The sequence below is a fragment of the Lepus europaeus genome, chromosome 16, assembly GCF_033115175.1.
Source record: "Lepus europaeus isolate LE1 chromosome 16, mLepTim1.pri, whole genome shotgun sequence".
NCBI classification, from domain to species: domain Eukaryota; kingdom Metazoa; phylum Chordata; class Mammalia; order Lagomorpha; family Leporidae; genus Lepus; species Lepus europaeus.
In genome coordinates, this window is record NC_084842.1 from 42,659,441 (window position 1) to 42,686,769 (window position 27,329).

At 37.6% G+C, this 27,329-nt stretch overlaps 1 protein-coding gene across 1 annotated transcript in view; it reads left to right on the forward strand.

Annotated features, from left to right (window-relative positions):
• Nucleotides 1-27,329, forward strand: part of ADAM7 (ADAM metallopeptidase domain 7) — a 52,946-nt gene that overhangs the window by 24,814 nt on the left and 803 nt on the right. Inside the window, exons 8-21 of the mRNA XM_062213101.1 lie at nt 196-365; nt 3,193-3,277; nt 6,147-6,277; nt 8,100-8,274; nt 9,581-9,670; nt 10,552-10,747; nt 11,167-11,269; nt 12,152-12,338; nt 15,422-15,502; nt 18,427-18,505; nt 18,952-19,057; nt 19,414-19,510; nt 24,960-25,025; nt 27,109-27,165. Of these exons, the coding sequence (XP_062069085.1) occupies nt 196-365; nt 3,193-3,277; nt 6,147-6,277; nt 8,100-8,274; nt 9,581-9,670; nt 10,552-10,747; nt 11,167-11,269; nt 12,152-12,338; nt 15,422-15,502; nt 18,427-18,505; nt 18,952-19,057; nt 19,414-19,510; nt 24,960-25,025; nt 27,109-27,165 (1,623 nt within the window). The remainder of the gene's footprint in view (nt 1-195; nt 366-3,192; nt 3,278-6,146; nt 6,278-8,099; nt 8,275-9,580; nt 9,671-10,551; nt 10,748-11,166; nt 11,270-12,151; nt 12,339-15,421; nt 15,503-18,426; nt 18,506-18,951; nt 19,058-19,413; nt 19,511-24,959; nt 25,026-27,108; nt 27,166-27,329) is intronic.

Consider the following 27,329-nt stretch of genomic DNA (forward strand, 5'->3'; position numbering starts at 1 on the left):
AGTTTTTAACAATAACTCCAAAGCATGTAAAATAGAAATCAGTCTACTTTCTCTATGAACACTCAGCAACTCTGGCCCCCTATCTACCATACCCAAGTTGAGTAGAAGGGAGGGAGGGCTTGGGCAGCATGGGGGACATGCAGATCCTTTTCTGTGGGGTGGCTTGATTTTGTGAAAATTGATTTCTTCGAACAGATTTATAAAACCTTGAAGATCCATGTGACATTGGTTGGCCTTGAAATATGGACAAAAGGAGATAAAATAGAACCGGATTCAAATATAAAAACCACCTTATTACGTTTTTCAGCTTGGCAAGAAACAACCCTTAAAAAAAGGAAGAATTTTGATCATGGTATATTACTCAGGTATGTGACAACACTTGTTCCCTGCATGACTTAACTGGATATTTAAAAAGAAAACAAATGAGAACAACAAAATCCTTTTTTAAAAATATATATTTATTTGAAATCTGAGTTACAAAGAGAGTGAGAGATCCATCTTGTATCACCTGGTTCACTGCCCAGATGGCCGTAACAGCAAGCATTGGGCCAGGCTGAAGCTTCATCCAGGCCTCCCATGTCAATGGCAAGGGCACAGACACTTGTTCCATCATCTGCTGCTTTTCCCAGCCCCTGAGCAAGGAGCTGGATTGGAAGTGGAGCAGGGACATGAAGCAGGGCTCACATGGGATGCCAGCATTGCAGGAGGGGGCTTTTCTTACTACACCACAATGACATTGTTTAAAGTATTTGACTTTTGGATACTTTAGATACATAAAATGCTGTTTCTAACTACACAGAAAATTTCTTAATGTGCCACTGAACAATTTTTCTTTTTGTATTGATGGAGATTAGAAAAAAAATTTGCTATGTTCACATCCTTGGGAATAGTTGAAAATATCATACTTTTCAAAATTCTTTACATTATTTATCAGCATTAGTGCCATTCCAGTGTTGGTCCAAAGCCAGACTTTCTAGGAAGTACCTCACTCTGAACACTGTTCATCCTCAAAGTGTGCCCGCTCAGTTACCAGCCCTTCAAGACCATTTTTCTACTCTGATGTTTTAAACTGGCCATAGCATTCATATTCCTAAGTAAAAGTTTAAAGGTATTTAGAGTGCTGAGCTATTAATTCCCTTTCAAAGGGAGCCATTTTAAAATCATTTCTATATTCAAAATACATGAAAGTCCTGAGGCTAGAAGGATGTGATAAATAATTGTGGAGCTGAACTTAATAAAACCTTATGTTCAACATAGCCCTATTATCTGAGGGATGTTAAACTGCGGAAGAACTACTTAGGAGCAATGGCCTCTTTCAGCACCTCTTCTGATGCCCCTGGTACTCACTTACTCCACTTGACCTATAATACTAGTATTTTGCCCAAGGTCTCAAAACAGGGCCTCCTAACCTTCTTCCTAGTATTATCTGGACCATCAATTTCAGTCTGAACTCAGAAACTTGGAGCTTCGAAAGCCTGTGGTGCAAGGTCAGGTTTAGTGCTTTGGCATATTGATGATAGGGAACAATACTTCCAAGGTAATATTATCCCTGATTTTCATGTTTGTGATGGCCTACAGCATATATCTCCAAAGTTATAGTTATTGCTGGCATGAATTTGGATATTGATATACTACCATGCCTCAAAATTATGGAGGTTGAAAGCTGGAAAAATATTACTATAAACTTCATAGTGGGTATGATTAGCCCTGTGCCTCTTCTTGTACATATTTTTTTAAATATTCAATTAATAAGTCTAAAACTATCTAAATGGGTATAAGTGATAAAATTTTACTTCTACAGAATTTTTCTTATTGGATATATTTAAATAGGAAGATGGAGGCAAATGCTACTACATGTCCAAGTGGACACCATATTGTGGGATTTTTATGTATTGAGCTTCTCGTGTAGCTTACCTTCTTTCTTATCATAGATTTAGAAATGGTAGGATACTCTACATGGAATTATGATGTCACTTCTGTGTTATTGAGAGAAGCAGACTCTAGATTGTACTTTCACCAAGATGTTCAGAGTCTTTCTGCAAGAGACATATTCAAAATAGGGACAGGATTGTTCCAATAGTAAAGAAGCAAATAGAGTGTTTCATCTTGATCTAAAGTTAAAAACAGAAAGGGCCATCTAGCCCAACCACCTTTCTTGTATTTGAATCCCATTACATTTCTAGTGATGTCCTCCAACCCAGGATAGTTCCATTTAAAGTGGTCCAACTCTAAATGCTGTCCTTGAATCAAATCATTTTGATCTCTATAATATAGACATCTATACCTGCCTTTTCAAGTAATCCAGGTTTGGTCCTATTTTTTAATGATGATTCATTTTTGTTTTTGTTTCACTTAAAATTTTTATTACAATAATTATATATATATATTTATGGCCTACAATGTGATATTTCTGTTTATTATAAACATGCACTGATCAAAACAGGATAATCAACATGTCCCCTTCTTTGATATTACTTTATGATTGGAGGCTTGGAACAATTTTTAAAAATATTTCAGTATAGTTACCAAATCTTCCTTGAGTTTCCATAGTCGATTAAAAGATTTTTTTTATTTTATTATTTATTTATTTGAAAGGCAGAGTTACACAGAGGGAGATAAATAGGAAGAGGAAGAGAGAGAAACTGTTATCTGCTGTTTCACTGGCACACTGACAGGGAGCTGGATCAGAAGTGGAGCAGTCAGGGCTCAAGCCAGTGTCCCTATGGGATGCCAGCATCACAGATGGCGGCTTTACCTGCTATACCACAATGCCTGCTCCACTTTAAAGTCTTAAAAATTGATCATGTGATTAAGTCCATTTACTGCATTGCATTTTTCCTCTGAATGCTTGTAATTTAACTAGCTTGCTTTTTTTTTCTTTTAAGTGCTCCTATCCAGAGCTGAGTGCAGAATAGACTAGAGTCAAGTAAAATGGGACTCAAATTGAAATTGTCAAAAGCAAAAAATAAGATTAAAGATTGCATTGGTTTGTTCAGTGTCTCTAGTATATCAAAAGTTGAAAATAAGCTCAATAGCACTGATTTCTTCCTTGATTCCAGGACTCCATAAATAAAAATATACTTTCATATGCCAGGAAATTAGCATGGTCATGGGTAGTTCACTGTACTTTGATCTCTGTGTTAGTAAAATTAGTAACTTAGATTTGTATTTGTATTTGTATCTTGTTTATAGTGGGAAGTGGCTTTACACTAATGCCCAAGGAATTTCTTATCCAAAGGGTATGTGCCTGCCCTATTCTTCCTCCAGTGTAATTAAGGTAGGTTGTATTTTATTCATTTATTTATTTGTTATATTACAAACTTGAAAAGTTTGATCTAAATTTCCATAATGGAACATGCTGCATTGAAACAGACACACGTATATTTTGTCATGTATTCCCACATAGACATGTCATGACAATACATACATTTCTTTTATTGAATGAGAAAAGAAACGTTTTCAAAAAACCACAGATGACTAATAAAGGTAAGCCAGTGCTTTCCAGAATTTAAAAGAACATCGCTTACCAGCCAGCACTGCGGCTCACTAGGCTAATCCTCCACCTTGCGGCGCCGGCACACTGGGTTCTAGTCCCAGTCAGGGTGCTGGATTCTGTCCCGGTTGCCCCTCTTCCAGGCCAGCTCTCTGCTGTGGCCTGGGAGTGCAGTGGAGGATGGCCCAAGTGCTTGGGCCCTGCACCCGCATGGGAGACCAGGAGAAGCACCTGGCTCCTGGCTTCGGATCTGTGCGGTGGCGTGAGCCGCAGCAGCCAATGGGGGGTGAACCGACGGCAAAGGAACACCTTTCTCTCTTTCTCAAAGTCCACTCTGCCTGTCAAAAAAAAAAAAAAAATCGGTTACAGATCAAAATACAAGTAGCAAGTTCTCTTATTTAATAAATGTAGTTATTGGGGCCTGCGCTGTGGCAAAATAGACTAAACCTCTGCCTGCGGCACCAGCTTCCTACATAGGTGTCGGTTCGTGTCCTGGGTTCTCCTCTTACAATCCAGCTGCCTTACACCTAGATGGGAGACCCAGAAGAAGCTCCCACCTTCGGATCGGCCCAGTTCTGACTGTTGCGGCCGTTTGGGGAGTGAATCAGTGGATGGAAGAACTTTCTGTCTCTCCCTCTTTTTGTAACTCTACCTCCGAAATAAATAAATAAAATCTTTTTTTATAAAAAGTTATTTGTAAGGACAGTAATGAACATAAAACTTGATAGCTTATTAAGCAAATGAGGATAATTGTTCTTGTGCTGACAAAAAGAAGTACTAAAACACTTAATATATCAAATCAAGACAGGCTTGTAATTCATTTTAAGAAAGAATAAATCTATGAACTGTTGAACCCCCTTATTTAACCCCTTCCAAGTCATTAAACTTCTGTTAAATGCTGTCCAAGTATCCTGAGAAATAACTGAAGACCTGATGGTTCGTATTTGTTTCCTAGTTGTTACTACGCCCAGTTCATTTTTGTTAAGACCACAAACTTAGAAGCTAGTACTTACTAAAATGACTACATAATTAATTTATAGAAATTGTTATGCCATTTGTTTTGCCTGCACTTTTAAAAGAAAGGGAGAGAAAGAGATCTTCCATCCACTGGTCCAATCCCCAAGTGGCAGCAATGGCCAGGGCTGGGCTATGCTGAAGCCAAGAGCCTGGAGCTTCATCTGGACCTCCTATGTGAGTGGCAGGGGCCCAAACATGTGAACCATCTTCTAATGTTTTCTCAGGCCATTATCAGGGTGTGGGATTGGGAGTGGAACAGCTAAGACAAAAACTGGTGCCCATGTGGGATGCTGACATCACAGGTGGTGTTTTGCCCACCACGCCACAACACCAGCCCCTGCCTATGGTGTTTTAGTAACCTAAAAACTGCATTTAGTACAATATAAGCAATATAATATGATATAGGCTGCTACTACTTCACTTATAGTACTATAACAGGTCCATGACACATTTTAAACTTCATATAAATTGGGTAGAGTAACAAAATTAAGAGGCTTTTTTTTTAATTACTATATAGCAACATGGTATCCTACTCTTTTTTTGGAAATTGATTTTTAGACATGTAGAGATGAAAACATGAAACCTAACTGTGCATCAAGGTAACAACCAATTCTGCTATGGATTTTTTATCTCTGGCCTTTGAGTTTCCTCACAATAGAACCTCTTTAGCCAAGATGAAGTAGGAGTGTTATATGTGATGTTATAGATTAAAAACTGATAAAGAGAAAACAATCAATGCTGTTGTATTGTACACAGCATCAGTCTATGACAAAATATCATAAACTGCATAGCTAATAAACAGCAGAAATTTATTTCTCAGAGTTCGGGAGGCTGTGAAGTCCAAGAGCAAGGCACCAGCACAACTGCTATCTGGTCAGGGCTCACGTTCAGTCTCTTAGTTGATGCTTTCTCCTTTTGTCCACACAAGGCAGAAAAGGGAAGGGGGCTCTTCTATAAGGATACTAATCTCACTTCTGATTGCTCTGCTCCCAGACTTCTGAGGGCACTTCCCAACCCTTAAAAGTTTGCAGTTCTGGAGAGACATAAGTATTCAGAACACAGTAAATTCAGTTAGTAGTATTTAGCTATTTATGAGTGTGAGTATGAATCTGGGACCAGTGTTGTGGTGTAGCAGGTTAAGCCTCCACGTGCAAAGCCAGCATCCCCTATGGACACTGGTTTGAGAACCAGCTGCTCACTAATGTGTCTGGGAGAGTAGTGGAAGATGGTTCAAGTGCGTGGGCTCCTGGCCTCAGACTGGCCCAGCTCTGGCCATTTTGGGAGTGAATAAGCGAATGGAAGACCAACCTCTCTGTCTCTCCCTCTCTCTGTAAACTCTGTCTTTCAAATAAATAAATCTTTTTTTTTAATAAATCTGTAGAATCCAACAATGATTATTACTACACCATAAAAAAGTATTTCAAAATTCTGGAGCTCTATGTATTTAAAATGTCATTTCCCTGACTTCACTATATAATTTAAAAACTGACATGTTGAGGAGGGAGGTAATTTAGATGATGACCTCTCAAATGGATACTAATTAACTATTTTTAGCAATAGCTAAAAAACTATCTACTAGAGTATGCTCTATGCTCTCTTTTCTAGAAATTTCTAACATGCATTTTATTTTAACCAGGATCTCTTGCCTGATCTGAATATAGTTGCAAACAGGATGGCACATCAGTTGGGGCATAATCTTGGGATGGACCATGATGCATTTCCGTGTACCTGCCCATTAGGAAAATGTGTGATGGATAGTAGTGGAAGGTGAGGCTCAAACCATATAGAGAATACATCTAAGTATTATATGAGTGGATTTTGGTTAAATTTCATTATTGTAGGAATATACTGTTATCCAGCATAATTCCCTGGAAGGTCTGCTACAAAACCTGGTAGAGAAAGGAGTTTTTCTTTTGAGGCCAAATCTGAACAACTGTTATGTGTGTCCCTTTGCAGTGACATAGTGAAAGAATTTTTTTAAGATTTCTTTAAGATCTATTTAATTTATTTAAGATCTATTTATTTGAATGAGTAACAGGGTGGGGGAGGGAAGGGAGAGAGAAGGAGAGAAACTTCCATCTGCCAGTTCACTCCCCAAGTGGTTGCAATGGCCACGGCTGAGCAAGGACAAAGTCGGGAGCCAAGAGCTTCATCCAGATCCCCACATGGGTGGCAGGGACCCACACAATTGGGCCATTTTTCACTGTTTTTCCCAGGCCATTAGGGAGCTGGATCAGAAAGAGAGTAGCCAGGACATGAACTGGAACCGATACAGGGTGCAGGTATTGCAGGCACTGGCTTTACCTGCTATGCCATAATACTGGCCCCAGTAAGACACATTCTAAAACTCCACTTGGATAATTGCAAAAGTACACTACAATCCATTAGTGTTAATCTCCACCAAGGTGCTTCCAAGAGGAATAGACTCTCTGCCTTGTGTGTCATCTTTGCTATAAGCTGCAACTTCCTCCCTCACACTTTTACTCAAATATCATTTTAAGCAAAGTCTTTCCCAATTACTTGATCCAACTTTTTAATTCTGCTCTGTCTCACATGCATCTTGTCATTTTCTACCCTTTTTTTTCCTTAGCAGATTCTATGCTTTACATAGTTAGCTTAATATTTTACTTTTCCACTAGAATATAAGCTCCTTGATGTCAGAGGACTTTCTCTGTTTTGATCACTCTTATATTACCATTGTCTAGAAAAGCCTCAGGCAACCTTTCCAAGTACTCACTGTGATAGATAATTCATAAATAGTTAAATAACCAATAATATGCATGCATTCATCAATAATCCTGTGAGTTTTCATGTGGTCTGGTTCTAAGTCTTACACCAATTTGAACCCCTTCATGGCCAATGCACCTAATGCATGGTATACATGAAGAACAGTGCATGTTAGTGATGATTCATGCTTCCACGTATTGATAAAATGAATGTAGTGACTGGAATAGAGTAGAAAATTAGTAATTGATATCTAATCAGCTATATAATTAGTAATATTTTTAGAGTCCTACCATCCCCTTCTAATAGAATCAAAATCCTAAAAATCCTTCTTATTCAATCATAGCATCAATAATAATGTCAATGGGGCAAAAACAAAAGGAAGATAGAAAGAAGGTTTATTTTAGTGTCAAAACAAATATGTCACATTCTTTATAAAGGTTTTTTTTTTTAAACAAACTACCTCATAATATCACATACTTTTTAAAGAACTATGTATTTCTACCACTGTGTTAACTAGTGGTTAATTCTAAATTGAACATGAAATATTCCTTGCTTTAGGAAGTTCATAACCTTGCAAGGATGATAAACAATTATATGGCTTACTTCAAGTTAAAAGGGAGAAGAGATCTGTAAGGTCAGGGAGCCAGTCTAAATTGTGGGCTTCAGGAAGTATTGGTGGTGGCTGCATTGCTTAAATTGTATGTATTAACTGTGTTTTGAGAATATTTCAAATACTATAGATTTGCTCTAACACCGAACATTGTATAAAGATTTTAAAAAGCACAAATATAATAGGACTTTCATAGAAACTGCACCACTCTGCATTGATAGGATTAATCTATTTCCCTTACCCTATTTCTAGCATCCCTGCATTTAAATTCAGTAAATGTAGCCAAATCCAATACCAGCAATACCTGGAGGATTACAAACCAACATGTATGCTCAATATTCCGCTTCCTGACAAACCATATGATATCCCTTACTGTGGAAACAAGAAAGTGGATGAGGGAGAAGAGTGTGACTGTGGCCTTGTTCAGGTACTTACAAATGATGCTGTCTTTATAAAGCTGATGTTCAGGCAGGGATATAACTATTAAAAATCCTGTGCTTTTCTATCTCTTGGTGCAGATTCATTTCAAGGCTCCTTAGCAAGTCATGAATTGTGTATAATGATCTTGAGGTTAGCAACATCATATTTGCCTGGTTTATATAATTGGCTCATTTTGTGAGAATTGCCCACAGGTGTCATTATCTGATCTCTTGTGCACAGAAGGAATCTGTTCTACAAAATCTTAATAGTCAGTCAACTGAGTTTTACTAATGATGTTATAGAGCCAGCTTTTATATCACAGTTGGACAGTTCCCATTAGGAGAAACTTTTTATTAGACCACAAACTTTCAAACCCTTTCACAAATTTGTTGTAATCTGTCTCTGGAACATTTATAAAACATCTTTGAGGAAAAAAAATTAAAGGAGCTCTCACGTGTTTTTCCTCCCAACATAGAAGTTATTTCTTTCAGAAATGCATCAAATAACCATGTGTTCTAGACCACTACTACCCAAATTAACAATGCATATAAACCACCAGGGGCCATTATTAAATGTGGGGTTTGATTTCCTGAAAATGGCTGAGGGTCTATGTTCCCACCAACCTGCAAGTCTTCTGCTGCTGTTGGCCTAAGGACTGCAGTTTCGGTATCTATGCACAAGACCTGGTACAGTTCAAAAGAGATTGGACAGGCCATAAATTAAGAGACTCCATATTCATAGGACAATGACCTGACCAGTGATCATAAGAACTACTCTTCAGATGTCTCTGATTAAATATGAAGAGACTGTTAATTATGGTGTGTTTCTTTGGAATGATTTTACAGTTTCAACTCAGAAAATGTTTATCTGACTGAATACAGAGAAATTGCTTTATATTTTTAATTTTATTAGATTAGACAAAGCCCAAGTGATCATCCTCCTGTTACTTTTAAGGTCAGGCTGGACTACTTAGCATCTTGAGAAAAACACAGAAGTTGTATTAACCCACATCAACTTGGGTATAGGGAAGGACCTTCGGGGAATGGAAGTCATCAGGAGAAAGATCATAAATTATAGATTTTCTGATTTTGCCAATTAGATGCACTAGCTGTGGAATATTCAACAGCCACGAAGGAAGGAAACACAGTAAAAACTGCAAACACCAGCTCCAAATAGTTATCTTTATCTAATTATCACCTCCTAGGATCACACATTTGTATCGCTCAAAGAATATAGAAAAGCAAAACTAATTAACTTCAAACAGGAGCCAAAGCCCAACCAATTTCTGATCTTTAATTTTTGATTATTGCTAGGAGTGCACTAATCCTTGCTGTGAAGCTCACAAATGTATTTTGAAACAAGGATATACTTGTGCAGAAGGAGAGTGTTGTGAATCTTGTCAGGTAAGATTCTTAAACTGAGAACAAACATCTCCTACTTAAGTATATTTAGGATCAAAGAGTTGTCTGGCCAAGGGATGACCCTGAACCACAGATTCCAGAATGAAACTAGGCTTCCAAATACCCAACATTACCTTTTTGACATGCTGCAACTTCTGAGCATTGGATAGTGCTAGGATAAGTAGAACATGATATTTTTGGAGTAATGTCATATGAGCAACACTGTTATTTCTCCTTTTTCAATCATTACCAACATATTTAGCCTTAGTCAATAAGGAAGGCTGGTGTTCCAATGCCAGTGAAATGGCTTATGGGTGGAGAAATACTCCTCAGGAAGATGACAAGAAATTTAAATGACTTAATGCAAAGGTTTATTGATACTTCTTTTACCCACCTTGATTGTGAACTCAATGTATCATGAATCTCCAAATCTCTCCAGAAATGAGAATAGATGGTTGTTCAAAGGCTGAATGGTGCAATATGGCAATCAGTTATCTCCAGCAATAAGCCAGTATTTTTCCAGTTCATAAGGAGGTACATTTGATTTCTTGGAAATGGAGATTCCTCATAAGCACTTTCTAGCCTGGTTGTGGTAAGGAATGCATGGACTGAAGCAAGGGATAAAAATAAGATAAAATAAATGAGAACACCTGCCATGTTATCTGTTTTATCCATTCTAATTTTACTTTAGGCTGTTCTAATTCCAAATCTCAAAATTACAATTTTGTTCTAAAAACCAAGGTATTTACAAATAATAATTCTCAGTGAAATTGAAAATAGTCCATCTCTAAAGCCTTTAAGAAAAAAATAAATGGGTCACCTTTTTGCCCAATTATGGAACTAAACTAAATGTGTCCAAGCTTCCATCTGTTTAATGTTAACAGTTGAAAACAGCAGGATCTGTGTGCAGACCAGTGAAAGATGAATGTGATTTACCTGAAGTGTGCAGTGGCCACTCCCCTGAATGTCCTAAGGACCAATTCAAAGTCAATGGATTTCCTTGTAAGAACCAAGAAGGCTACTGCTTCATGGGGAAATGTCCCACTCGGGGTGAACAGTGTTCTGAATTATTTGATCATGGTAAGAGACAATAGGAGTGAATGACTAATAAAGATAATAAATACAAATTGTTATTTTGCTGAAAGACTTTGGAGCAAGATTGGAGCCAATATTCTCTGTGGCAATGTCCCAAGATATTATCTAGAATTTCTCTGGATGTTACCTCTAATATCTGTTGATCTTAACCTCTATAGTAATTGGCTACATCAGGATGAGTATGTGAACTAATGTGTATTTCTCTTTTTTAATATCTAGTATCTCTACTCCAGCCTAAAATATCCTTTTGACACAATAGGCTGTTTTTTAAGTTCTGTATTTACGCCACTGTGCCTCACCACTCTGATTTGGCCTGATACTAAAAGTTGAAAAGTATCAGAAAAATAAGGTCTTTTGTGATAGTTATGCTTTCATTCTCTTACTTATACCACTTTGCACCCCAGGAGCAAAAGAGAGTGTTGATATATGCTACAAGATGAATAAAAAAGGAAATAAATTTGGATACTGCAAAAGCAAAGACAACAGATTAGTTCCCTGTGAAGAGAAGTAAGTGCCCTTTAATAATGTTTTTGCAAAATCAGAAGGGCTCCAGTTCCAACAGCTGCACACCTCATTCGTAGAGAATGCAGGGAGGGAGAGTGCACACAACCCTGAGGAGGTTGACTGGTATTTATTTACTGCATTTATCTGGTGAGAGTCATGCAATGCCAACAAGAAATGTGAGGTGGGGGACCTTAAGAAGCTTGGAAAAGGAGGAAAAGAATGGTACCAGAAGAGGGGGTGGGGGAATACAGTGAAAACAGGAAGAGAAAGAGGGAAATAAAGAAGTAAAGTAGAAACTGATATTGGGTGAGAGGGAGAATTTTAAAGTTAGATCTGATCTAAAAATACAGTAGCACAGCCCTGTTTTCAAGGTTGTTACTGACATTCTGCAAGCCTTTTTACATGCAGGACAGGCTTTAGACTGAAAACAACCACGACAAAAACCCATGGTCAATTCTACTTTGCTGCTAAACAGAGTGGAAATCCACAGTCACTTAACTTCCCCTGCTTTCAGTGACCACCTACCCTGTAAAACGGGGGTTGAAACAATAGCAACCTGGCCAGTTGTTGTCAGAACCAACTGAGGCACTCTCTGCTTAGAAGCATGTGAAGAAAATCTTGGTCTCTCTCTCAGTTAAAGCTATGCTAATTCAAATTGCAAAAAAGAAATATCCTCTGTAAACTTGAGGGTATGTTACCTATGAGAATCACAAAGAAATCAAAAAGCAATGTTTATCTTTTTACACTCCTTACCTACTCATCTGTGTTCCCAGGGTCAGACGTAAAGTGTTCAGTGGTTTTCTCTGCCTATTTAACCTGCTGACAAATCTAATCTCTAAAGGCATAGTTCTGGTCTCAAGTCTGAAAATGCTTTCCTTTCCTCAGAGACATCAAATGTGGAAAGATATTCTGTACGGGAGGACATCATTCCAATCTCATTGGGGAAGACAAGATCTATCATCTTAAGGATGCAAAGCAGAATGACACTGTTGAATGCAAAAGCATGTTTTTATACTACAATTCTAAAGATGTTGGCCTGGTTTTTCCTGGGACAAAATGCGGAGAAGGAATGGTAAGTTGAAAGGAACCTTTAAGAAAATTCTTGGTTTAGCTACTTGAAAAAAAAAAAAAATCACTGGTTCTGATAATTGGATCCAGAGGGGACTATAAATGAGAAAGCAGGAAGAACCTTGACAAGTTGTTGCTTAATCAAGGAGCAGAGTGGCAATAACACTGTAGTAAGTATTCATTTTGTTTAATTTTAGTTATATCAAGTGATATAATTAACAATTTGCTTAATTAGCATGTTGTAGTTATTTAATGAATTAGCATGGCTTTTTCCAGTTAATGTTCCTATAAAGTAGACATGCATTTTTAACTTATTTTCTTCACCCAACAATATTTCCTTACAATACACCATGGGGCCTATTACAATGCCAGAAACATCTGATTTAAATATGAGAGTACTTGAGAATTCCACACATTCAATTAAACATATGGTTACACTGTAACAAGTATGTTCAGGGTCCAGATGAATAATTGGTTGCTTTTTTCCCCCAGAATATGGATAATATTTTAAATGAGTGACATTTTGGCTTTGCTTCATGAACTACATTTTCAACACTGAGAAAAATTGTTTCCTAATTTTAAATTTACTTTGATACATATTATACATGTATGTATAGAATATGGATTAGTGTTATAGTTTGATAACTGTATGAGGCTCCAGAGTAATTAGCATATCTATCACCTCATTTATTTTTGTGTTGATACCTTTCAAAATTCTCTTTAACTATGCTGAGATATACATTCAGTTATTAATGATAGTCACCCAGCTGTGCTATAGGACACTAGAAGCTAATTCTTTCTATCTGTAGTTCTGTACCCATTACCTGAGCTACTTTGGTTGATTCTCTATCTTGGCTGGTGTGACTCATGCTACAGTGAACACTGGGCTGCAGAGAATATTTAAGGAAGAAATATCTGTATAATATGCAACGGTAAAAAGTATGTGGCACGTTTGGATAATTGACAAGTCAGTATCACTAGAGATTTGGGCAAAACGGCAGAAGATGAAGAGGAACAGAGAGAAAGAGGCCAAATTTGAAAGGGTTTATCATGCTATGATGAACTGTTGTGACGGGTATGTTAAACAACATGGAGTTCATCAAGGGTACATGAAAAACATACTGTATTATTAAAAATTCAGCTGTTTAAAATCGAATCATTTCTCCCAATTTCTCTATACCACCACCCACTAATATTACAATGGCAATTATATAAGAGAAATAAACTGGAAAACAAAAGGTCAGAATGCAAAAACTAGAATTGAATGACTTAAAGGAGAGTTATATTACAAGTCCATATATTTATCTTTTCTTCCATTAAAATGATTAAATGATAAATTTTAATTTGGGAAAATTAAAACATATAGACCAACCAAAAGCTAGAAAATATAGATTTTCAACAAGGTATCAGGTTGAACAAAGTACCAAACAATTGGCAGTTCATTTCAGGTATGGATGGGCTCAGCAGCATATTGGAGGGAAAAATGAAAAGACTTAATTTCTAAACAGAAGAAATAGAAATGATTAGAGGCAACAATATAAAACTATTAAGTTATATTAATTAGCAATGCATTTATTATAAGAATTTTTAAAATATTTAGTGAATAGTAATATAATTTTCATAAAATCTAAATTTATTTCAAAAGTTTTGAATTCACAGGAAGGGGAAAGAAGTAAAAACATGCTAAGTGTCTTATCCTTAATTCTTCATGTAAAATTTTTTCTTACATATAACTGTTTGGGTTCAAGTAATTAATGTAAACTAAGTAAGTGTGTAGATAATAGTATGTATAACATTTAACTTAGAAAAAATAATTGTGGGGCCGGCACTGTGGTGTAGCAGGTAAAGCCCCCGGCTGCTCCCCTTCTGATCCAGCTCTCTGCCATGGCCTGAGAAAGCAGTAGAAAGATGGCCCAAATCCTTGGGCCCCTGCACCCACATGGGAGACCTGGAAGAAGCTCCTGGTTTTGGGATAGCTCTGGCTGTTGGGACCAATTGTGGAGGGAACTAGTGGATGGAAGACCTCTATCTCACTCTGACTTTCAAATAAAGAAACAAATCTTTAAAAAAATTACTCCAAAATAAAAGTGATAATTAAAGCAAAAAGTAGGCTAAAAGACTAATATTACAAAATATCTAATCATATGGAAGTTGTAGCTTTAAACATATCACTTATCAAAGTAAATATGAATGGATTAAGATCTCTGGATTTAGCCGGCGCCGCAGCTCACTAGCCTAATCCTCCACCTTGCGGCGCCGGCACACCGGGTTCTAGTCCCGGTCGGGGCACCAGATTCTGTCCCGGTTGCCCCTCTTCCAGGCCAGCTCTCTGTTGTGGCCAGGGAGTGCAGTGAAGGATGGCCCAAGTGCTTGGGCCCTGCACCCCATGGGAGACCAGGAGAAGCACCTGGCTCCTGCCATTGGATCAGCGCGGTGCGCCGGCCGCAGCAGCCATTGGAGGGTGAACCAACGGCAAAGGAAGACCTTTCTCTCTGTCTCTGTCTCTCATTGTCCACTCTGCCTGTCAAAAAAGAAAAAAGAAAAAAAAAAAAGATCTCTGGATTTAAACTTTGAGTTGGTGGCAAAAAATAAATGAGCAATTATAAACCAGGAAAAACCCAAAGTAACAAAAACAGTATTTTGATAGTAAAATTTACCTTTTAAAAGGGAAAATTAAGAACAATGGTATTAAGCACAAATAAGAAGATTAATTGATGTTAATAAATGTCCCACTAGCATGTATACTTTCAAAAGCTTAGATGATTCTCATGTCAAATTTTTTAAAATGCTAGAAATAAGAAATAAAATTGTACTGTTGTATCTTTAATAGATTAATCTCCTAAGAATTAGTAGGTATGTGAACATTTTAATTATATATTAATGTTCATGCATACATATTCATCAAAAATTTATGGAGAGTTTCTCTATCCACAGAAGACTCCACATGTGGAGTTTCAAAATAAAAACTGCGTAAGTTGTGGTGAAATCATGTGAATTAGAATGTATAATTTCACATGTATGTACATAAAAATTACATTTTCACATATCATAGGTCATTTTAACTCATATCTGCTTCTTCATTTATAGGTGTGCAGCAATGGTGAATGTGTAAAAACTGAAGACATCTACAATTCCACCAATTGTCCCTCTCATTGCAATGAAAATTCTGTAAGATTTTCTTACTTTTTGAATTAATGTGTTACCAGCCACGAATTTGCATAGAAATTTATTCATAAGGCTGTGTGTGTAGAGGAATGCATGCTGATGTTTGAAACCAAATGTACATTTGGTATCCATTTTTTCTTGAATTATTAGTAAAAGTGATCTAAACAGAAAAACTAGATATTATCAAACATGTATTGTCAGCATTACAAGTAAATGGTTTATTACTCCATTAATAATCTAGAAATTCAGGCCGGCGCCGCGGCTCACTAGGCTAATCCTCCGCCTTGCGGCGCCGGCACACCAGGTTCTAGTCCCCGTCGGGGCGCCGATCCTGTCCCGGTTGCCCCTCTTCCAGGCCAGCTCTCTGCTGTGGCTAGGGAGTGCAGTGGAGGATGGCCCAGGTCCTTGGGCCCTGCACCCCATGGGAGACCAGGAGAAGCACCTGGCTCCTGCCATCGGAACAGCGCGGTGCGCCAGCCGCGGCGCGCTACCGCGGCGGCCATTGGAGGGTGAACCAACGGCAAAAGGAGGACCTTTCTCTCTCTCCCTGTCCACTCTGCCTGTCAAAAAAAATAATAATAATAATCTAGAAATTCAGTGAATTATTGAGTTTTCAGTAAATTATGAAGTCTAAGCCTGTTTTAAAGTTAAATTTATCACAATTATCACTTGTTATACAACTGTCAACATTAGCCTAAAGCTTTTGAGAAAAAAAAACATAAAAATTGTTTATTTTTTGACTCTATTAACACTGATCAATATAAGCAATTACTGGAAGTGTTTGTGGATATCAACTTTCCTAAATCTGCTTAATCAATAGCAGTCATATATATCAGATATTCCTTGAAGTAATACACATACACAAAAATCTATATATGTATCTATATTTAGATATTCATACAAAGGTACCTCAAAAAGTATGTGGAAAGTGGAATTAACAGATCTTCATTTAGGTACAAGAAATTTGAAATCCATGCATGTTAGGGCGTTTGACTTGCCCCAAATGGTAGAGATAGAAATGTGCCAGGGGATTCCAATTCAATCCCATCAAGGTGGCATGTACCAATGCCATCTCACTAGTCAAAGTGATCCATTTCAGTTCACAATTGATGGCTCTGATAGGATTAAGAGTCAAAGGGATCACACAAACAAGACTAGGGTCTGCTAATACTGATAGAATTAAAAAGGAGAGAATGATCCAACATGGGAAACGGGATACACAGCGGACTCATAGAATGGCAGATGTCCTAAACAGCACTCTGGCCCCAGAATCAGCCCTTAAGGCATTCGGATCTGGCCTAAGAGCCCATGAGAGTATTTTAGGCATGGAAAGCCAAGACATTCTGGGGAAAAAAAAAAAAAAAACTAAATGAAAGATCTCTGTGAGTGAGATCCCAGTGGAAAGAACGGGGCCATCAAAGAAGGAGGTACCTTTCTCTGAAGGGAGGAGAGAACTTCCACTTTGATCTTATTCCAACAAGATCATAGTCAGAGTTGGCAAACTCAAAGGGCTTCCATAGCCTTGGCAACTCATGACAAGAGCCTAGGGAGATTACTGATGCCATAAACCAGAGTGTCAAATTGTTAAGTCAACAACAGGAGTCACTGTGTACTTACTCCTCATGTAGGATCTCTGTCCTTAATGTGTTGTCCAATGTGAATTAATGCTACAACTAGTACTCCAACAGTATTTTACACTTTGTGTTTCTATGTGGGTGCAAACTGTTGAAATCTTTACTTAACATATACTAAACTGGTCTTCTGTATATAAAGAGAATTGAAAATGAATCTTGATGTGAATGGAAGGGGAGAGGGAGCGGGAGTTGGGAGAGTTGCAAGTGGGAGGGAAGTTATGGGGGGGGGAGCCATTGTAATCCATAAGCTGTACTTTGGAAATTTATATTTACTAAATAAAAGTTAAAAAAAAAGTTCATTGGCCGGCGCCGGCACACCGGGTTCTAGTCCCGGTCGGGGCACCGATCCTGTCCCGGTTGCCCCTCTTCCAGGCCAGCTCTCTGCTGTGGCCAGGGAGTGCAGTGGAGGATGGCCCAAGTGCTTGGGCCCTGCACCCCATGGGAGACCAGGAGAAGCACCTGGCTCCTGCCATCGGAACAGCGCGGTGCGCCGGCTGCAGCGCGCCTACCGCGGCGGCCATTGGAGGGTGAACCAATGGCAAAGGGAAGACCTTTCTCTCTGTCTCTCTCTCACTGTCCACTCTGCCTGTCAAAAAATAAAATTAAATTAAATTAAATTTTAAAAAAAGTTCATGAAAATTCATATTATGGATTCATGGATTTCAAAATCTTTTGTGCTAAAGTGAAATAGATCTATCTTTTCATTCTACTTTACACTTTGAAGTACCCTCATGTGCTTTTAAAAAATACTTATGAGGTGAATACAATTCCTATGCCGAGTTTTATAGAATGATTCAGGCACACTGTTTTTTCATAGAAAAGCAGAAATGCTCTAAACCCAGGAAGCCAACTCCAGAGTCTGTGCCCCTAACCATTACACCCTGCTCTTTGATAAGCTAAACATTGGGCTACCACTTGTTTTCCCATGTCAATGATATCTCATTATCACTAAGCTTAGAGTCTGTACTGTGGTTATAATATGTCCAATTTTGGCAACGTCTTTTTATTTAACGCTGTGAATCCATGTGTGGAAGATGAATCATGTTGTCCTGTTCATTTGTCCCAATTTGTGATCATTCTCTTGCTCAAATGCATTCTTTAAAGGTGATTGCTTCTTGAATGTTGTTTGCTTATTTTTGTGCAACAGCAATTTTGGTATGAAGTTCATCAATTATAAAATGTGTGTGCGTGCACACACATACTTCATGTAGAAATAGCACTAAGCAAGGTGAGGTGCAAAACAAAGATTTTTTTAGTCATTTAATTCAACTGTATGATTGATTGTTCTTCCAGGTGAATGGTGGTGAACTGCAGTGTACTTGTGAGGAAGAACAAGTACTTCCAGACTGGGAAGAAAACTTAAATCTTACCAGTGAGCCTCCTAGAATGTAGTAGTAGTTTATATATAACAAAAGGCTAACCAGTGACAAAGTTTATTTTTTGTTGTTTTCTAGTCTGCTACATATTGTATGGTCTTTTTAATTTTTATATTGTGTGTTTGAAGATGCAAATTGACTTTACTGCAGTGTGTAATTTTCAGGCTAAATCTTGGAACCCACAATATGATGCCTTTTCCATAGTTAATAATTGACAACTAAAACTTTCCCTTTTTGATTGTACTTCCTTTAAACATAATGGAATCTTAGGTTGAATATCAATCACTAATACCTCTGATAATTTATATAACGTTTTGGCCTTTTGTTTTATTTCAAAAAATGAAGGGGTGGGAATTAAGAATGTAGTAGCTCCATCAGGTGTTCATATTCACTAGGATAAAATCAATGTCCTGGCTAAAGCTCGTGTGTTTTACCATTACAGGTATCTCCATAATGGTTGCTGTGCTTGTCTTGGTTATTATTGGTGTTGGAGTTGTTACATTATTAGTTAAATACCAAAAATGTATAAAGTTGAAGCAAGTTCAGAGGTATGTCTGCATTTTCTAAGTGTTGAATGGAATCATACTTTTTCCTCATCCTCTACAAAGCTTACATTTCTTTGTAATAAGTCTTTTACTGAAGGCTGGGTAAGAAACCTAGTAAAGTAAGATTTTATACACTTCTTAATATCCAAATGTTTATCTCAGTGACTGCTAACCACTGCATGTTGGAATCACCTAAGGATTTTACCAAAAATATACTGCTAATCAGTACTCAAGACATTGTTAACTTAAGGGTTATAAGGCAAAACTTGAGCATTGATATTTAAAAATCCTGTAGATGATTTTGTTTTTACCATGGTGGAACATGACAGTTCATGTCACTTTTCGTTTCTTCCTGCCAGCCCACCTAGAGACACAATGGGAGTAGAGAATAAAGGCTACTTTGGTGAAGAACAGCAAAGGATTGACCCAATCCTGCCAGATATCCATCCCCTACATGTAAGAAACTTGATTTGCAAAATTTAATTAATTGGATAAAAAATAGTTGAGAATGTGTGTGTTTAAAGTGGAACTAACCTTAAACTCAGGGGGTGGGGTAATGCAGGTGAGTGATTTAACATGGTTCCACACACATGAAAGTTTCAACCAACATAAGAGGAAAGGGAAGAAAGCAGAACTCAAGAAACCCCAGGACATTGCTAAGACATTATTTCAGGGCAAACTATATTAGTTAAATATGATCTGTGTACTATTGGAAAAAATGTGCAAAGTAAACCATATCTGGGTTATAAAACAAAGTCTTAAAGATACCATTAAAAAAAAAGCACTAAATGTTTGTTAGGAAAGAAAAAAAATGTTGGATCAGTAGCCTCAGCTTTTCACTTTGAGAAACTAGAGAAAGCAAACAAATGAAACCCAGTATATGCAGAGGACAGGAAGAAATAAGTATCAGATAGGTCACCAAGAAATAAACATGAAAAATAACAGAAACCAAAATGAACTTCTCACGCTGAATAAACTTTCCACCAAAGTAAATAGAAAAAAGAAAACTGAGTCAGCACAGATTATCTGCATGAGGGATCAAAAAGATAACTGGAGATTCACCATGGATTAAATTAATAATCAGAAGATATTATAAAAGATCATTACTTAGAAATATTTGACAGTGTAATGAAATAAAAATACTTTCTGAAAGATGAAAATAACCAAATTCAGACTTATTTAATAATGAAATTGAATTTGTAACGCAAACCATTCCACAAAGAAAACAGGTTCATGTGACTATTGGTGAATCCTATTGAACATTTAATGACAAAATAAGACTAACTTTGTGTAACTTTACCAGAAAATTGGATGGAGTGACAGTCTCCAACACAAGTAACAAGGGCAGTATTTCTCTAATATATACCTACATGAAACCATTACAGCAAATAAAAGCTATCAACCAATACCTTTTTTTTTTTTTTTTTTTTTTTTTTGACAGGCAGAGTTAGACAATGAGAGAGAGACAGAGAGAAAGGTCTTCCTTCCATTGGTTCATCCCCTAAATGGCCGCTACGGCTGGCACACTGAGCCAGTCTGAAGCCAGGAGCCAGGTGCTTCCTCCTGGTCTCCCATGTGGGTGCAGGGCTCAAACACTTGGGCCATGCGCCACAGGCAGAGGATTAGCCTAGTAAACCGTGGTCCAGGCCCTATGAGTTACTACAAAATTTTGGCTAATTGAACTCACATGTAAAAATGATATTTAACATTCAAAAATCTATTAGGCTAATTCACTATATTATCAATTACAGAACAGTCATGTCATTGAAAGGGAAGGCATTTTGAAAAACCTTATGTATATTCCTTGTAAAATTCAGTAAAATATGAATATAAAGGAAATCCTTGAACCTGATAATGGGCACCTATTAAAATAACTCCTAGCTAACATCGTATTATGGATAAAAAACTGACTACTCTCCCTGTAATATCAGGAACAAGGCACCAATGTCCACACCCACAACTCCTATTTAACTATGTACTTGAGATTATGGCCTTTCCAATGTTTTTAAAAAATCCAAATTAGAAAAAAATACTTATAGAACACACTAGGGGGTGTATAAAAAGTGATTTTAGTAAGATTGAAAAGATTTTAGGACTTTTAGGTACAAGAATAGTATAGAAAAATCTATTGCATTCCTATAGACTCACAATGAGCAATTCAAAAACAAAATGAAGTAAAACATTCTATTTACAATACCATCAGAAATAAAAAAATGCTTAGGGATAAATCTAATAAAACATGTACATAAAATCTTTACAACTTTATAGTCCTATATACAGTACATTTTAATAAGAATGAAATATTTCATTAGTATTTCAATTTTGATGCAGGTATTATCACCTTCTTTTTATAGACTAATTCATTCATCCAACATGTATTGAACATGTACTGACTCACCAAGTCTTAGTCAGGTATTGTTCTATGCCCAGTAAAATTGTTTAAAATGGTGAATCAAATCCCTGTTCTCATAAAGCCCACTCATTGTGGGCAATGATTAAATACGTAGGTGATAGAATATCTAGTACAAAAACCTACAAAATATTAATGAGAAAGATTAAGAAAACTAAAACAGATAGAATGAAATATATCTCCCTGAATTAGAAGATTCAATATTCCTAGTTGCCTGTTCTCTTCAAATTGATCTGTAGCTTCAGGAAAACCTCAGTCAAAATATTAGCAGGATGTTTTGTAAAACTAAAAGGTGAACTTAACAAAGTGACAAGATACAAATTAACTGTATTTCTACTTCTTAGCAACAAACTCCAGAAATAAAAATTGTAACTCAAAGTAGCATCAAAAATGTGAAATATTTATGGGTAAACTGAACAAAGTACAAATCAGAACTGTAAATGGAAAATGGTAATACATTACTGAGAATGTTTAAAATGCCTAAATAAATTAATTAGAAAATTCATATTATGCTGCAAACTTTTACCACACTAATCTATAGATTCAAAAAAATGAGCCATTTTTTAAAGTAGAAAGTGACAGATCAACTCCACAATTCATTTGGAAATGCAAACTACCTAAAACAGTTTTGTAAAAGCAAAGCGCAGTTAGGAATTTTACATCACTTAATTTCAAGACATTATGCTAATGTCATCAAATAGGGTGTGATTGGCATAAACATAGTCAAATAAAGTAATGAAACAGAATGCAGCATTCAGGAATAAATCCACATATAAATGGCCAATTGATGGGTCTTACAAAAATGCATACACCTAGGTCATTTCACAAATGTATTAGAACTGGCTAGCCTTATGTACAAAGATTAACTGAACCATCCCTGGAACCATAGACAAAATTAACTCAAATTGTAACACAGACATAAAAAAGTCATGCACCTATGTGTATCTTTTCTTGTAGAAAACAAAACTTTTTAAATGTTCAAGATGGAATTATAATGTATAAGACTAGTGTTTGGAGATAAATCTCTAAACACACAGGGAAGTCACTAATTTGAGGGGAGGAAGTAATCATGAAAGTAAACATGAAATGACGAAGCTCTTAAAGCAATGATAGAATTTTTTACCTTAATCTCTGCTTTTCCCCATACAATAATATGTAAATAAAGTGATAATTATTAGTGGGGATGTGTACAATAGGAAGAGCTAATGAAGGGTTAAATAGTAAAAGCAAAGGGGTAGATGAATGAGTATTATGTGCTAAACCAACCACACACAAACCAGATAAACCCAGAACTCCTATCACATGAATGCACACTCTTAGAAAACATTTACAACAAAGTTTCAATAGCATTGCTCGCAAAAACTAAAATGTGAAAACATTCCAATGTTCACAAGAGTAAAAGGGATGAACAAATTTCTTTGTATTCATACAACAAAACATTGCAGAGAAAGGGTAACAATTGAACTGCTGATACTACCACAAACTCACAAATGTACTGTCAAGCAAAAGAAGCCAAATCTAAAAGCAAACTGTAAAACTATAGCTATCAAGTTGAATCTACAGCATTAGAAGGCAGGATAGCAGTTACCATAGAGAATGTTCTTTCATCTAACTAGTGATGGGTCACAAAATTAACCCATTTTCATCCTTAGTAGTTGTGTCTGTCTTTGTGTATATTTTCACTAAAGTAACAGCCTTAGCAATATAAAAGCACCTAAGAAAAATGCTAGAATTCCTGAAGTCCCTGCTAATAGCAGCTTGTTAGTGACTGTGACAATTGATTTCTGATGCATCCAGTCACACTGAGGACTGATTAAAAAGCTACAAGATATTCCTTTAAAAATTAACTGATGAAGAAATTGCTATCTTTGATAATATTATACTGATGAAGCCATAATGAAATACCCACCAGGACCCAAGTCTTAAAGGAGGATGCAAAATCCTGATGTTTAAAGGCTGTCAGCTGACTGTTGCTAGATGCAAGTACCAAAGAAAATATCATGATTTAAGTAATTTGAGAATGGAATTTCTCTCGTTGTTGGTAGCAGTCTGTTTATTACAGTTTCAGAGATTTTGAATCCTTTGCTCAGATTCTACACATCCCATAAACTCTGCCCACACAAATGCCATCGTAATAGAAATTCCTCCAGTCAACTCCACTAGAGTATGTTTTTTAGATAGTTAGTGTTTCTGGTTACATAATGGCTGATCATTTTGACTCATTTGTAAGAAACTTTTTATTATCCCAATGGTAACTTCAAAATGGTAAAAAAAAAAAAAAGTCTTAATTGTCCACATTTATGAACAGAAAATATTGTGTGATTGCTTTTAAAGCTAACACTAAGCTTCACATGGTTTTATACCAGAACATCTAATATGAATCTCATATACCTGTATTTGCCTTGAAGTTAAAATGAGAAGCTGTATATAAAAATACTCAGTACAGTATTAGGCATCTATTTAGCATTTCATATGAGTTCATTATCTTGTATGCCTCATGTGCTGCTGCAGTTATTTTCCTAATTGTGATTCCTTTAAATTAATATGTAAATCAGGCACACTCCCAGAGAAAGGAGTTAGGTGAAGGTGGCCAATGCATATGATCAACAATGAACATTCACAGATGCCAGCTAGAGGTTCAAACAGAGCCTGGGGCATATTTGTTACATTTCTGTTCTATATTGTAACCTCCTTAAGGACTTTCAGCTTCTGTATTAAATGAAGGGCAGCTCGAAGAGAAGCTTAAAGAGTATTTGTTGAATGTATTAATAAATTCAATTTCCTACTGGTGCCATAAACACCCTGAAATATTATAAACACAGATTGTATAGGGGAGTTTTGGCCATTATGTCTGGGCTTCTGTATTTGGCACAACATTATATGAAGAATAATGGTTTAACACATTAGGTATTTATCACAGGCTAGTCCTCAGCACCACTCTGGTTTGGGGAAGATTTTTCTTTGATTTCCTTCCCAATTAGATTGATGTCTGCAACCCACCCCAACTCAGAGCTTTCTCATGGCCTGTTTCCACTGGACCATGCCTTCCAGTTGTATTGATGGCCACTGTGAGGGCGGAGGGTTACAGAAGCACTTGTAAGAGGGTATCCCCCATCAGGCATATCAGAATTTTAATAGGAAGCTGTGGAGGTTCTCAAAGATCTTCCATGTCCAAAGCAGTGTGGAAGTTCAGGCATGCAGACCACTAGAAATATTAAAATTCAAGGATAACACATCTGTCTGCTGTTACTCATGTCACAATATGCAAATGCCCACTCTTCTCACAGGTAAGACAGCTTTATGCTAAATCCTTATCTTCATCTGTAGCAACACAACAATCTAGGAAAGAATATTACTTCCATGTCTTATAGTATTGGTTTGTTTACTAGGAATACATTCCAAGGATGGCTAGGAAATATATTGTAGGGATTTAGGGCATAGATATACTTGTTTGAGTACTCATTATAGGTTAAATGCATTTTTTTTCTTAACCAGGGAAGAGCCGAAGAGTCCTTGGAGAACCTTCCAACCAGCTTTTCAAGTCCCCACTACGTCACACTGGTATGGCCCTGCCTCTCTCTGTTCACTGTGCTGGTCTATGTCCATTTCAATGATAATTTTGATGCCTCTTAACCATTTGCTAGTTTCTTGGGAGGACCCAATAATATAACATAGCTGTCTGTTTTGAGGTAGAAATATGGCACTGGCATAGAGACTTTCCTTTTTTTGCACTGATTTTTTTTTATTTTATCTGAAAGACAGGCAGATCTACCTTTCACTGCTTGACTCCTCAAATGTACAACTGTAGGGCTTGAGCAGTTTAAATGCAATAGTTCAGAACTAAATCTGAGCCTCTGTAGAGGTGGCAGTAACCCAAGCGCTTTAGTCATCATCTGCTGTCTCCTGGGATTTGCATTAGCAGGAAGCTGGAATCGGGAGGGGACCCAGAATTCAAACCTGACATGGGATACACATATCCCAAGTGGTATCTCAACTGCTGTCCCAAAAGCTCACCAAGAAGACCCACTTTTTACAGACTAAAGTCAGGAAAGTGGGTGAGCCATGTCAGTCTCAGGCCAGACACTGCCTTAACAATGCTGGCATTCCATCCATTATGAATTCTTGTGATCTTTGATTTTTTTAAACTAATGCATTGCATATTGTTTTTACCTCTTCTACTCCAAAGTCAAATGCCTCACTGACCTCATCTTAGTCCCAGCCCAGTTCTGAGGGATGTAAAATGTTGGTTGTCAAAGAGACCTTGACCAGCCTGAGATGTCTAGAACCATTCCCTCCATTAGACCTTATGAGACAGAAAGATTAGCCCAATTGGCACATTTATACATTATAATGAGACTGAATAAAAATTAAACCATGTATCATTACAGGATCACTAGGAGCAATCCAAATGATGTCTCTTAGCCTGATTCCGCAATATCATGTTATCTAATAGAACACCTACCCATTCCTAGACACTGAATGCAGCAAAATTCTCAATTCTTCTCTTTTTAAAATGACCAGTTCTCAGGCTGGCACCGCGGCTCAATAGGCTAATCCTCCACCTGCGGCACCGGCACCCCGGGGTTCTAGTCCCGGTTGGGGTGCCGGATTCTGTCCCGGTTGCCCCTCTTCCAGGCCAGCTCTCTGCTGTGGCCCAGGAGTGCAGAGGAGGATGGCCCAAGTGCTTGGGCCCTGCACCCCATGGGAGACCAGGAGAAGCACCTGGCTCCTCCCTTCGGATCAGCACGGTGCACTGGTCGCAGCATGCCAGCCGCGGCGGCCATTGGAAGGTGAACCAATGGCTCAAGGAAGACCTTTCTCTCTGTCTCTCTCTCACTGTCCACTCTGCCTGTCAAAAAAAAAAAAATGACCAATTCTCATTAAGCTTTATTTATAAATGATTAAAAGCTACAATTAAAATAGTTTTCAAAGTTCTCAGAGCAAACAAAAGATCTTACCATGTGCCAGAAAATAGTGGTGGGGCTAAGTGACCAGATCTACTGTTCCCCATTGAACTCCTGAAGTTAATTTTTATCTTTTTTTTTTTTTTTTTGGACAGGCAGAGTGGATAGTGAGAGAGAGACAGACAGAGAGAAAGGTCTTCCTTTTTGCCGTTGGTTCACCCTCCAGTGGCCGCCGCGGCTGGCGAATCGCACTGATCCGAAGCCAGGAGCCAGGTGCTACTCCTGGTCTCCCATGCAGGTGCAGGGCCCAAGCACTTGGGCCATCCTCCACTGCCTTCCCGGGACATAGCAGAGAGCTGGCCTGGAAGAGGGGCAACCGGGATAGAATCCTGCGCCCCAACCGGGACTAGAACCCGGTGTGCTGGCGCCGCAGGTGGAGGATTAGCCTGTTAAGCCACGGCGCCGGCCTGTATCAATTGGTTTTACTAGGAGTCCAAGAGGCATAATATGAATAAAAGTCTTAACATTTAATAATAGTTTTAAAAATAACATTTTACAAGGAAGTCATAATGGTTTATGAGAATTTCACTTAGAACTATCTCCCACCCCTCCTCTGCCATCCCATATCAATCTAAAAACTGTCTTAGGTTTTTAATAAACAAGAAGAGTTGGGCTGCATGTGCATATGTGCATGGGGAATATCTGATGCACTTTCAATATAGCATAATTTATTGTTACAGAAGCCTGCAGGTCAAGATCTAAGAGGAATCAAAGATCCCACCCAAAGCGCCAGAGTGGTATGTTCCCATGAACTCCCTTTGCCTTTCTCTAAAATGCTGACTTGCTTTTGTGTTCTTGACCTACTCATTGATCAAGGGGCTTGTTGAGTTTCTCCCACGTACTGGGTACAGGGTTGGCATGAAATTTCCTCACTGAGTGTTCTTATAAGGAACCACGCCCA